A 12,969-nucleotide genomic window follows, 5' to 3' on the forward strand; every position below is an offset into this window, starting at 1 on the left:
TAATACCATAAAAGTGAACCAGTCCTTTTATGACTCTTGTGTCTTATTTATAGGTCAAAATAAAAGATAAAATGACTTACTTAACCCTCTAAGGAGATGGAAGATGGAATGACTTAGTTGCCCCTCTGTCATCGCATGACACATAGTATGATGTACTTCTATGTTAAAATGAGCCAAATGGACGATCATGCGGATCATGATAATCTCTCGACCTCCAAACATATGTCCTCTTTATGCCCCCGATGTTGATTAGTTTTTCCACCTCACTTACTGTTAGTCCACGTGACGCATACATGAATCCATTAATTTTACACTATGATCTGATGAAAAATGACCTAAATGTCAATATATTCAACCTTGAGCAAAAAATTATTTCTTATTATTAAAAAAATTTCATCTTCATGCTCTTCAACTTCTATGGTAATTATCATTAATCTATTCAAACCCTTGAAGGCGACAGTAAAAAATTTGTACTAAGATGATAAAAATGACTTTTTTTTTTTTTTTTTAAAGAAAAGAGTGTTTTAAGTCACTATCTATTAGATTATTAAAAAAGACAGAGATCAACATATGTCATTAGTTTGAAAAGTATCTCAAATATTCACCCAAATATAACCAGCTTCTAAATTACCCACAAAAAAATTATTCATGTTTGAGGAGAAAAAAGTTGGAAAATGTAGTTTGGGTGGTCACAACAGACTTTTCATCTCATTAATAGTATGGACGACCATTTGGCTATTGACCAAGTGGGATAATAGCCTCATCAATATTAGTCCCATGCCCTACCACGCACAGGAATTTTCTATATAAGCCATACAAAATTGTCACGAACACGGATTTCGCTATTCAATCCCCATAAAACCATTAAGATGGGAAGTCTATATGATTTTTTCATATGATACATACCATATAAAAATAATAGTTGAGAATCAAATATTTGAATGAATGGAGTCAAAGTAGTGTAAGTGTTGGCCACAACATTGTTCGATCCGATTGGTTATTCCATCCAGAGCGTGAAACCCTTAGATTTTTTTATCCACAATTCTGGTTCGAGATAATAATAAAAATGCTAAACTAAAATGACTAAATATCATCAAACAATTAGTTGAAGAGTTTAAGAAAATTATATTTTAGGATATTCATATTTGTGGTTAACTTTCAATTTTTAATTTTACGGGAACGTTTTCGATCATTTTTTTGGAGATGTGGAGGGAGATCTCATTTGGAGATCAAAGGACTAGTGTTGTATCGACAAATCAGGGTAACTTGATTTGCATCATAAAATGGGATGGGCAAAAGAATTGTCAATATGTGGATAATGGAAGGGAGGATCTCAACATTTTCTGAAATCTTGACTACAAATGTGGACACATTGATATCCCTATCATTGTTAAAATCCATGAAATAAATACTTCACATAACATGTTTATTTACTTGGCAATGGTTGGAAATGAACCCAGTTATATAGTATCATCACCCATTAGGCTTTACCATCTAAGCTAGTTGGCACCTTTAATGAAATTTTCAAACAAAAAGGTTAATACATATATGGTACAAGGGTCCCGTTCGGCACCCTAAGTTTTACCACACACTTTAACAAACGCGTTTTGTCCTACATGGGTTAAAAGTTTCGGAATGAGCTGATTTTTGGTGAGGATGATCTCTATGGTGAGGAGATCATCCTCACCAAAAATCAGCTCATTCCAAAACTTCTAACCCCATCAAAATTGATTTACAAAAAATGTACGGTCCACGATTTTTCAACGTGTAAACATGGGGCTAAACATCTCGGAATGGGCTGATTTTTGGTGAGGATGATCTTCTAATCATAGAGATCATCCTCACCAAAAATCAGCCCATTCCAAAACTTCTAACCCATGTAGGACAAAAAACGTTTGTTAAAGTGTGTGGTAAAACTTAGGGTGCTGAACATTTCCCATGGTACAAATATACATACACAAACATGTGTAAAAAATACAATAAAAAGGTTTTTTTTTATTGTTTTGCCCATCTCAATATCGTTAATGAGTGTATTGGGCCCATTTATCTAAAACAACACCACCTAATATTTAAAAGAAATTGAGAAAAAAACCCTAGTATGACTTATAACCTTGTGCCACCGCAAAAAAGATAATCATTGTTTTTTTTTTCTTTTTCTCTTTTTACATTATATTGTGATTCTCGGCCTTACCTTACAACAAAGCACAAACTGAGCTTTCCCACAGAAATCACTGTCGACAATAAATTTCAACGGATCTACCTCGAGATCCGTGAAATAAGATCGCAAATGATTTTATTGATTTTTGATGAAAAGTGGATACAGATCTCAGTGTTTCCTCTGATTAACAGTCAAGTACAAATAATAGTAATGACGTATGTAGCTTTTCTTCTCTCCGAGCTTCGCGCTTTATCGGCAAAGAAGGTTGCTTGGACGGTGGCTTTTTCCTTGTGCTTGATCTTCTGTAGAGGCTTCTGTAGATTTTCTTCTCTCCGGGCTTCGCGCTTTATCGGTTGAGAAGGTTTTCTTGGCTTCCGGAGAAGGGCTTTATGCTTGATCTTCTCTTTAGTCGGAGTCCGGATCTCTGAAGAATCTTGCTTTGTCTCTGGAGGAGGGCTTGAGAGCTTCTTCTTCTCTAGAAGGAGAGCTTCTGTCTTCTGAGAGAAAGTGATCCAGATCCCCTCTCAATGAGAGAGACTCTTGTATTTATAGACTTAAAGGTAATTTAGCTTTCCAATTATACCCCAACTTAAAGAGGTTTAATTGATTTAGTTAGAAGGCTAAATTTGTCTAAATCCCATTTTAAGGATTTAATGGATAATTATTGGGCCAAACTCATTTATTTGGGTATAGGGCCCAATACTTAACATATGGATCACTTGATTTTATTTGAATCATGGGCTTTATCTGCGAAAGCCCAAATCCAAACCATATGTGGGTTGTTCCAACCAATGGCCCCAATTTAAATTTATGGGCCCAATTTTAATTGAAGGGATTTTCATTAATTTGAAAAAAACGACGAAGACCCATTTCAATTTTGATGTCTACAAATGCCCCCTCAAGGGTGCTTTGTCGGAAGTATATCGGACGATAATGTATCCTTGATTCTTTTGATGAGGGTGCCACTATTGACAAATATAGATATATTTGATGCCTCCATTTTTCCATTGAGAACTTGGGTCCACTTCCGTAGCTATTAATTATATTTACTTTGTATAGGACTTGAACTTGAAAATTATGAGTGTCAAAATTTGAAGATCATTGTGAGCATGCATCTTTCAAAGATTTGCTGTAGATTTAAGTATGGGCCTTGGAAATTGGAATTCTTTTCGGCCCATGAGTTTGGAATAAAAGTGATGATTTATGGACCTCACGATATCCAATTTCATAAAGTAGTGTCTCTGAGGTGCATGGGATAAACACTCTGAATATTCAAACTCAGAAATTGTGTTTTTGATTTGCAACTTAGGACCTTTGAGATGTATGGGATCAAACCCCCATTTTCTCATTTCCTTCTATCATAACACCCTTGCCCATAAAAGTCTTGGTGTATTGAGATGTATGGGGTCAATCCCTCATCTCATCATTTTCTTGATCCAACCACATTAACACTATTACAATGTTACATATATGATTTGTGTATGTGAGATGTATGGAATCAAAACCCCATTCTTCCCCACCTTTTTTTTTTAACCTTAGCAAGCCAAAGATTTGTCAAAAACGTCTGTACAGTCATATTCAACTCATGTTTACCCATGACGAAGATGTCGCGTTGAGTTTGTCCAAAAATCCGAGTTGAGTCATAAAATTCTTTACACATGAGTTATGACCGAGTTATTTCAATATCCAACTGGGCTGAAAAGAATTGACTCGCAATGGGCTTCAAATTGGTTGAATATCAGTCCGATTTCCTTTTTTTTTTAATTCGAAGAATTTTGCCTTCTGCGGCCCTATTAGATCAGATCATGTACTTGGTTGTCGCTAGGCGAACTCAACGATCTTAGTAAGATAAGGAATCTTACAAGTTGGTAAGGCTAGTCTTTACCCACGAAGAGTCCGAATAAAACTGATTTCAGCATCTTCCTTTTTGAGTAGTGCTGGGGTGACACAGAATTACTGTAATTCTCACAATTATGACGTGGACATGCATACATAACCGTTGATGGGTTTACTCGTATCGCGAGGAAGCACATCTATGGTTATGTGCACATCCCATGTTTTAATGAAACTCATTTCAGCATTTTTCTTCTTTTTAACAGCCACGGAAGCTTTTCCATTCCGTCTTAAACACCAACTACGGTTTTAAGAAGGATTCTTCTTCTAACAAACAGAATGCGCGGCTGCTGTTGATGGTCAGCCCGATCAAACAAATCTACCTTCGATAGTAAATTCAACTCATTTAAAACTCTATTTTAAAGAGAGTTCAACTCGTTTAAGGCCCTGTTTTAATGGAATTGTGGTTGAGATCGCCATTGTTTACGTCGGAAGATTGGATTTTAAATTTAGAAAATTATTTACTTGAAGAACCCAAATTTCCCTTGCTTTCCAACGTATCAAAGAGTCCGACTTTGATTAGTTCTTCCACTTCAACCCAAACACTAACATAGAGTTACAAAACTCCACGTATCTTTTCTTTATAAACGATCCAAAACGGCTGCAACAGGTTTACCTTCGGCAAGTTTCAGATTTTGAGGAAAGAATATCAGCAGGTATGTCCTCTGTCCTCTTCGTCTTCTTTAAAACTAGAGTTTTTGTTGCACCCAAACTCGACAACGAGTTTAAAGAGGAGTTGGACTCTAACCTTATATAAATAAATCGCAGAGACTGGATGGGTTTGTTTATGTGTTGAAGGCTTCTCTCCTTCGTTCAATCTCTTCTTTTTCTTTTTTCCGTTCGATTCTCGAACAGAGTCATTCCCAACAGCCGACGTTGGGAACTTCTCCAACGTTTCAGCAATAACCTTGGAGTGACATATGCTGGCAGGTACTTCTTCTCTTTTTCCTTCTTCTTTTCTAAATTTTTTTATTTACCAAAACAGACTCTGTATCTTGTATTCACAATGCAACACATACATGTACGCATAGCCCACATCGCATCCACTGATACGCAGATGTATATGTACATGTTGTACATTTTCACAGGTCCTCTCTCTCTTTTTCTTTTTTTTTTTTTTTTAAGCAGAAAAAGAAGATAAAAAAAAAATCTTTTTATCATTAAAAGTGAGTCGTCTGCACGTTTTGGATTATATATATAATCACTGTATGTAAGGATTCAAGGAATTTTAATTTTGTCGAATTTTTCAAGCAAAGAATCTTGATATTTACAAGATATACTAAAGGGGTCTTCTTTTCTCTGCTTTTTTTACTGAAAAGAATTGGAAGTAGCCAGTGTCCTTTCTCTGTTTTTTTTTTTAAAGGTTGTAGAACTATCAGCGTATCCATGCGTTGGTTGAGGTTCAGATTTATGTAAATCAAGTGTCTGTCTTAACAGACATTTAATTAGAATCAAACTCTTGGTTCCACTTTTCAAGCTCTTCAGATTTTGCTTCCACACCTCATAAAACTCATCCTTTCTGTTCTTCCAGGACAGAGAGAGAAGAACTCGTCTTGAATAAAAATTTAAGAAAGAAAGAAGTCTTTTTTTTTTAATAGCCTGAACAACGTCATCTTCTACCGATTACGATGATCCATGATTTTCATCCACTTTTATCCGAGTGATCGATTGAAGAAGATGAGGAGTGAACTCTACAAATCCCTCAACAGAAGGTTTTTTTTTTTTTAGAAGTTCTATTAATGGACCGGCCTTTATTTGTAACACACCAAAAAGGGATGTCTATTTGCACATCGATTTTTGCTTGCAACAAACCAAAGAATTTTTTTTTTCAAAATTCCTCATCGAATTTTTTTATTCAGGTTCTCTCTTGATTTTTGGAACGTGAGCGGCAACTAAAAGCTTTAATCCTTGTTATTGCTTCTCAGTCACTTAGAGTTTCTCGGCAACTTAAAGCTTTAGTCTCTGTCATTACCAAAACAAAGTAATATCCCAGACTTGAAATTTTTAATACCTTTTGCTCTTGTATACAATGATTTGCAACAGGGTACATTAATCATGTTTGGGGCGAACATTGTTGATTTGTCAAAAGAATTGCATAATGAGATATGTACCCGTAGAAGAACCATGCGACGAGCTATTTGTCCAGCCGGTTGGCCAATCTCTAGCATAGCTGTTCATCAGTAGTGCTTAAGAGGTGACAACGTCAACTGGCTGACAAACGTCAATTGGCTAGAAAAATTACTTGAAGCAGGATTTGTTCAAACCGAAGAACCATGCGACGATCCATTTGTCCAGCTAGTTGGCCAATCTCTAGCATAGCTGTTCATCAGTAGTGCTTAGGAGGTGACAACGTCAACTGGCTGACAAACGTCAATTGGCTAGAAAAATTACTTGAAGCAGGATTTGTTCAAACCGAAGAACCATGCGACGATCCATTTGTCCAGCTAGTTGGCCAATCTCTAGCATAGCTGTTCATCAGTAGTGCTTAGGAGGTGACAACGTCAACTGGCTGACAAACGTCAATTGGCCAGAAAAATTACTTGAAGCAGGATTTGTTCAAACCGAAGAACCATGCGACGATCCATTTGTCCAGCTAGTTGGCCAATCTCTAGCATAGCTGTTCATCAGTAGTGCTTAGAAGGTGACAACGTCAACTGGCTGACAAACGTCAATTGGCTAGAAAAATTACTTGAAGCAGGATTTGTTCAAAAAGAAGAACCATGCGACGATCTATTTGTCCAGCTAGTTGGCCAATCTCTAGCATAGCTGTTCATCAGTAGTGCTTAGGAGGTGACAACGTTAACTGGCTGACAAACGTCAATTGGCTAGAAAAATTACTTGAAGCAGGATTTGTTCAAACAGAAGAACCATGCGACGATCCATTTGTCCAACTAATTGACTAATCTCTAAAGCAATTGTTCATCAATAATGCTTAAGAGTGGACAATGTCAATCGGTTGACAAACGTCAATTGGCTAAAGAATCACTTGAAGTAAGATTTGTTCATACAGAAGAACCATGCGACGAGCTATTTGTCCAGCCGGCTGGCCAATCTCTAGCATAGCTGTTCATCAGTAGTGCTTAAGAGGTGACAATGTCAACTGGCTGACAAACGTCAATTGGCTTGAAAAATTACTTGAAGCAGGATTTGTTCAAGTAGAAGAACCATGCGACGATCTATTTGTCTAGTTAGTTGGCCAAGCTCTAAAGCAGTCATTTATCATTAGTGCTTAAGAGTGGACAATGTCAACTAGTGGACAAACGTCAATTGGCTAACCTCTAGCGCCATAGCACTATTGAACATGATGGATTTTTATTCATACTCTTATATACTTTTAGTCAATGTGACACTAGTACTTAGTAAGACTTTTTTTTTTTTTTTTTTGAATAAATGTGTTTATTCTTTTCTTTTTCATTGAAATTTCGCAGAGATGGCTAGGGACACCCTTTCCAAAGGTTTAAGGAATAAGAATCGTTCCAAACGAAGCTTACCGCGTGAAGGTTGGGTAGATGACCATGCAGATCCTTCTCAGAAAGGAAAATGGCTTTGTTTTCCCCATGTTATGATATCTGGTCATTCAAAAGGAGGAAATATTTCATCTATGGAGCTGAAACTTGCAGTGCACACACCGATGACTGGTCCTTTGAAGGCACATGATACAGAAAGGGACACATCACTTGATTTGGCAGCTTTGAGTGAATATCCTTCAACGGTTGACCTACTTCCTGGAGATGAGATTGATACGGAGCGTCAGCCATCTTTATGTCATCCTCCACATCATGATCGAACTCTTAATTGTCCACAGGCTGTTTTGGCACAGAAAATCATGCAACGTTTCACTCGATGGGGTTCGGATATTGAACCTCGAGGCGACATTCGATATCTCAGTGGTTTTTGGGACTGGAGTTTGGATGTGAGCCATAAACTACAAAGCAGAAAGTCGACAGCTTCCCTTGGTGAAGCTATATTTGCAGCTAGTAAGGAGTACAGTCGTCCTAATGGTATGTACCGGGCTTTGTGTGAGTTTTGGTGTCCCGAAACCAATACTTTTGTGACAGGTCGTGGGGAAGTTGGCATTTCTTTATGGGAAATGCAAAAGATTTCTGGGCTTTCTATCACCGGTGAGTATTATGAAGAAGTAGTACCCAGTCTCAATGAACTCATGGGTTGCAACGGTATTTCAGGGCTTCCTCTTTCCTGTCAGTATCTGTTCAAGGCATATGCTTTACTGATTCTTGAAAAAGGGAGTGACTATGTTAGTCACAGTGAGTGGCTTGATTTCTGGTATGTTAAAGCTGAACGAATTTCTAATCCTCGTCTGACAGTAGAGTATAAAGAAAGGGCAAAATCGTTCTACATTAATCGTAATGGCCGTCAATACCCTAGAACAAAATTACAAAGACCCTTTTCTTCTCGAGTTTCTTTGGCTAAGGGGGGTCGTAAGGAGGGAGAAAATCCATTTATCAGGCTCGGTTTTCTTGCAAATCAGAATGTTGAAGATGAAGCTATGACAGCTGCATACCTCTCCTTGTGGTTGTGTCGTTTTATTCTCCCTTGTGAGAATGGTGATGTTATTCGTCCAGGTACTTTCAAGGTGGCAGCATTGATGGCCCGAGGTACTACGTTCAGCTTGGTACCTCCACTTCTGTGTTGTTTATACAAAGGTCTAACTCAGACTTATTGGGGTATGAAAACACAGAAAGTTGTAGGTGCCTCCACGAGTTATTGTCCCCTTCATTACTTATTTGGGTGGGTTGGACTTCATTTTCCTCGGGGAGTATTTGGTAGCATTGATGCTGACTTTGGACCTCCGTATTTGGTTCGCACAGCTGGTGTTTCCAACTCATACTTTTATTGGGAAGATAGTGCTAAAGATGCAAGGAATCTGATAAGAACCATGGATTCTAGTGATTTTAAATGGTATCCGGAAGAGATTTGGCCGCCAAAAGGTCATAGAAGGATGCGGACTGATGATGGTGATGATCCTTCTGAAATTCAAGCTTTCATGATAAGCTGTCGTCCTGGATTTGTTATGTTTCGATATGGTGATGTTTACGAGGTGGAAATGTATAGCCCTCACAGGTTTGCTCGTCAACAAGGCTTTCGTCAACGTATCCCTGGAACTCCGATTCCTTTCACAAGATCCGTGGATGGGATAGAGTTATACAGTTTATGGTTGTCTTTGACTCAGACCAAAAGTCGAGTCAATTTTTTTATTCCTCCAAAAGTGCAAGACATGAACCGGCAATTTGATAAGAGTTATAGGGATTGGTGGGTTCAAGATGTACTACCTCATTTGGATGCCCTTGATTTTCGTCTTCTTGAAGATAGCGTCTCCGTTCCGAACTTTAATTTTGATGAAAGAAAAGGATTTGAAGATCGTGAGGCACGTCGTGCTTTGCTTGTCACGCAAAAACCTTCTCGAAAAAGAAGAATAGAACACACTAGCATTGATGATACGCAAAATGTCATTGCAGAACGTAGATTGAAATTGCGTTTCAAAAAAATACTGCCGACTCCAACGACTACTCGAACAGAACAGGCCAACATTCTTGGGGTAGATGTAGAACAAGTTGTTCATAAATCAAGTCCCGTTAGTTCTTTGAAGCCTGTTGTTCAGACTAAGCCTAAAGATACGAGTGTGACTCCGGATAGGCAAGAAGCTGAAGCTGAGAATGATGTGTCTCCTAGGAAAGGTAACTTTACACACTTTTTTCCTTTCTTAGAAATTTCATGTTTTTTTTTTTAAATGTATAATCTTTTGTGATTTAATTGATCTCGCAGAATCATCAACCAATATACATTCCATTGCCGATTTGTTCGCCTCAGAAGATTTTCCAATCTTCCCTGCCTTCTCGGGTATGGGAGATGTTTTGAATGTCAGTCATCTTAGTAGAGGGCTTTCGGAATTGATTGCTACTGAAGACCCCTCAAAGAGTGATGGGGATGAGGTTTCTTCATGTCCTCGTCAAAATTCTCATGGCATTTCATCAACTTCAACTACACATACGGCTCCTACCGCATTGGCTTTACCTACTTCTAATAAGTTGGTTGATTCATCTGTGATTGTTCCGAAGTCACGTGGAATGCTTACTATTTCTACCCAAACTCGACAAGCTTCTTTACATGATAGTGACATCGACTTATGCGTTCAACAAGCATTACATAGAGCTCGTGATGAATTCCTTCGATCTAGGGTTGAGTTGATGCTCAATATTGGCTTTTCCAACCTAAGAGAATGGCAATCACTTCATATGCCGGCCATCATCTCTTCTCTCAAGAATGCTTTCAGAACTGATCCTATGCCTTTTGCTAACTTCTTCGAATCACTTATAACTGGAGTAGAAGCGTATCTTTCAAGACGAGAGAAGGCTTTATCATCTTTGTCAGCAGATGATAGGGATCTTCAGCTATCTGTCTTAGATCAGGAAGCTCAACTAAAACGTCAATCAGTGGATAGTTTACGTACGCAACTGACTGAAGTTAAAGATAAAGAAGTTGAACTGACTAAACGAGAAGTTGAGATAGAAATCGAGTTGACTCAAATCAGAGAAATGCTACCACAGGTCGCTGCTTCTAAAGAATCTCTTAATACTCAAGTTCAGGAAGAGGAGGAGGCTCTACTTACTGTTGAAGCGGAGTGTACTCGCTTATCTAATGCTCCAATCATTGATGATGATGAAATAGCTGCTTGCGAAGCCGAGAGAGAGTCTTTGAAGAAGAAGTTTTGGAACCTTACTTCTTTATATTAAGTTTTATTTATTTATTTATTTTTTACTGTATAGGACTTAGGAAATTATATCATTGTTCACTTCATTTGAAATTAATAAAATTCCCCCTTTTCCTTATACGAGTATATCTTTTTTTTTTTTTTTGATGTGGTTGAACCTGAAGTAACTTTACAGGCTGCCTACGTACCCAAAAACGGGATCAAACCATAACGTAGTTCAGATGGATGCTCTAAGTTTTGCCTAGATCGCCCTCTCGGGTTTTCAATCTAGCGAGCTCAATTCTTTTTTTTTTTGGACCGTTCACAGTTTTAACTCATGCGGGTCAGGAGTATCATGTAGTTTAAGCTCGAACGATAATGAGTATTGCTAAAAAGTTTAGGCTCGTGCCGAGGAGCATTGTCAAACAGTTTAGGCTCGTGCTGGGGAGCATTGTCAAACAGTTTAGGCTCTTGCTGGGGAGCATTGTCAAACAGTTTAGGCTCGTGCTGGGGAGCGTTGTCAAACAGTTTAGGCTCGTGCTGGGGAGCATTGTCAAACAGTTTAGGCTCGTGCTGGGGAGCGTTGTCAAACAGTTTAGGCTCGTGCTGGGGAGCATTGTCAAACAGTTTAGGCTCGTGCTGGGGAGCGTTGTCAAACAGTTTAGGCTCGTGCTGGGGAGCGTTGTCAAACAGTTTAGGCTCGTGCTGGGGAGCGTCATTCTTTAAGCATAGTATCTTTTTAGGAATTTCCGTTAATTGGACCAAGACGTAATCCTTCTGGTGTTACAAGAAGATATGCACCATTAGTGTATACTTCTTTCACTACATGAGGCCCATCCCATTTTGGATCAAACTTCTTTCCAGAACGGTGTGAGAGGATGATTGGTCGTTGTACAGCGAGAACTAAATCGCCAACTTGAAAAGAACGTGGTCGAACTTTCTTATTGAATGCACGTGACAGACAGGCTTGGTAACATTCTAGCCATTGTTGTGCTTCCAATCTCTTTTCATCCAATGCTTCAAGTTCAGCTAGACGTAACTTTGGCATTCTCATCGCAGGTCAAACCTTCTTGGATTGCAATCCTTAATGAAGGTATCTGTCGTTCCAATGGGAGAACAGCTTCAACTCCATAAACCAATGAGTAAGGTGTGGCTTGTGTGGAGGTGCGGTATGAGGTTCTGTATGCCCATAATGCTTCTCCAATTCGTTCATGCCAATCTTTTTTCGATTTTGAGACAATCTTCTCAAGAAGCTTGCAAAGAGTTTTGTTGAAGGCTTCAGCGAGTCCATTTGCTGCAGCGTTGTACATTGTAGAACATCTCTGCTTAATGTTAAACTTCATGCAGAATTGATCCATCAGCGTATTGCTAAAAGATTTCCCATTATCTGTCATGATATATCGTGGAATGCCGTAACGGAAGACGATATTACTTTTGATGAAGTCGACTACCGTTTCTTTCTTGACCTCTCGAAGGGGAACTGCTTCTGCCCACTTAGAAAAGTAATCTGTTGCGGCGAGGATATAGAGATGTTGCCTTGAAGATTTTGGGAGTGGTCCAACGACATCAAGTCCCCACCCGTCAAAGGGCCAAGATGCGATTGTAGGATGCAATGGCTCCGGTGGTTGACGAATGTAATCTCCATGAAATTGACAAGCTTTACACCTCTTTGCATGGTTTAGAGAATCTTTCACCATAGTTGGCCAGTAAAATCCCATCCTCTTCAGACTGTGATGGAGTTTCGGCCCTGACTGATGTGAACCGCACACTCCAGAGTGTGCTTCTTTTAAAGCATCTCGGATTTCATCATCTCCGAGACATCTCATTAAGATATCGTCGAAAGAGCAACGGTATAACTTATCGTTGAAATATAAAAATCGAGGTGCCCTACGACGTATTTCGATTTTATGCTTTAAGTCGTCTGGCAGCTTCCCATGCTGTAGATAGTCGATAAGTGGCTGTCTCCAATCTTTGACTTCGGCTATTTCGATGATGTTTGCTTCATGCGACTCGCAATTTTCTTCTATCAAAGGAGGTAGTACCCACCTATGGCAGATAGGGATACTCATTGTCTCTCCCTCTGGCATAGCCAAACTTGCAGCAAGACTAGCTAAAGCGTCAGCCTGCTTGTTTTCGGCTCTTGGTATGTGTTTGATGATGGTATCTTCAAACTGACTTAGAAGTTGTGTAGCATACTGGTGATAAGGTA

General features: G+C 38.8%; 1 protein-coding gene across 3 annotated transcripts; it reads left to right on the forward strand.

The window, feature by feature from the left end:
* The first annotated feature begins 4,643 nt into the window (after positions 1–4,643).
* On the forward strand, positions 4,644–11,240 carry LOC147404920 (uncharacterized). Of its 3 annotated transcripts, XM_086441023.1 has the most exons (5): positions 4,645–4,707; positions 4,820–4,981; positions 5,911–6,032; positions 7,480–9,747; positions 9,836–11,240. In XM_086441023.1, the coding sequence occupies exons 4-5, from the start codon at positions 7,482–7,484 to the stop codon at positions 10,801–10,803; spliced, it is 3,234 nt and encodes a 1,077-aa protein (XP_086297149.1). In that variant the 5' UTR covers positions 4,645–4,707; positions 4,820–4,981; positions 5,911–6,032; positions 7,480–7,481; the 3' UTR covers positions 10,804–11,240. The 3 variants fall into 3 exon arrangements, with proteins under 3 accessions (XP_086297147.1, XP_086297149.1, XP_086297148.1); XM_086441021.1 differs by lacking the exon at positions 5,911–6,032 and having other exon boundaries at positions 4,644–4,707; XM_086441022.1 differs by lacking the exons at positions 4,645–4,707; positions 5,911–6,032 and having other exon boundaries at positions 4,777–4,981.
* The last annotated feature ends 1,729 nt before the right edge of the window (positions 11,241–12,969 follow it).

This window comes from Akebia trifoliata, chromosome 4, assembly GCF_017979445.1.
Source record: "Akebia trifoliata isolate Shusen 1 chromosome 4, ASM1797944v1, whole genome shotgun sequence".
In the NCBI taxonomy this organism is placed as follows: domain Eukaryota; kingdom Viridiplantae; phylum Streptophyta; class Magnoliopsida; order Ranunculales; family Lardizabalaceae; genus Akebia; species Akebia trifoliata.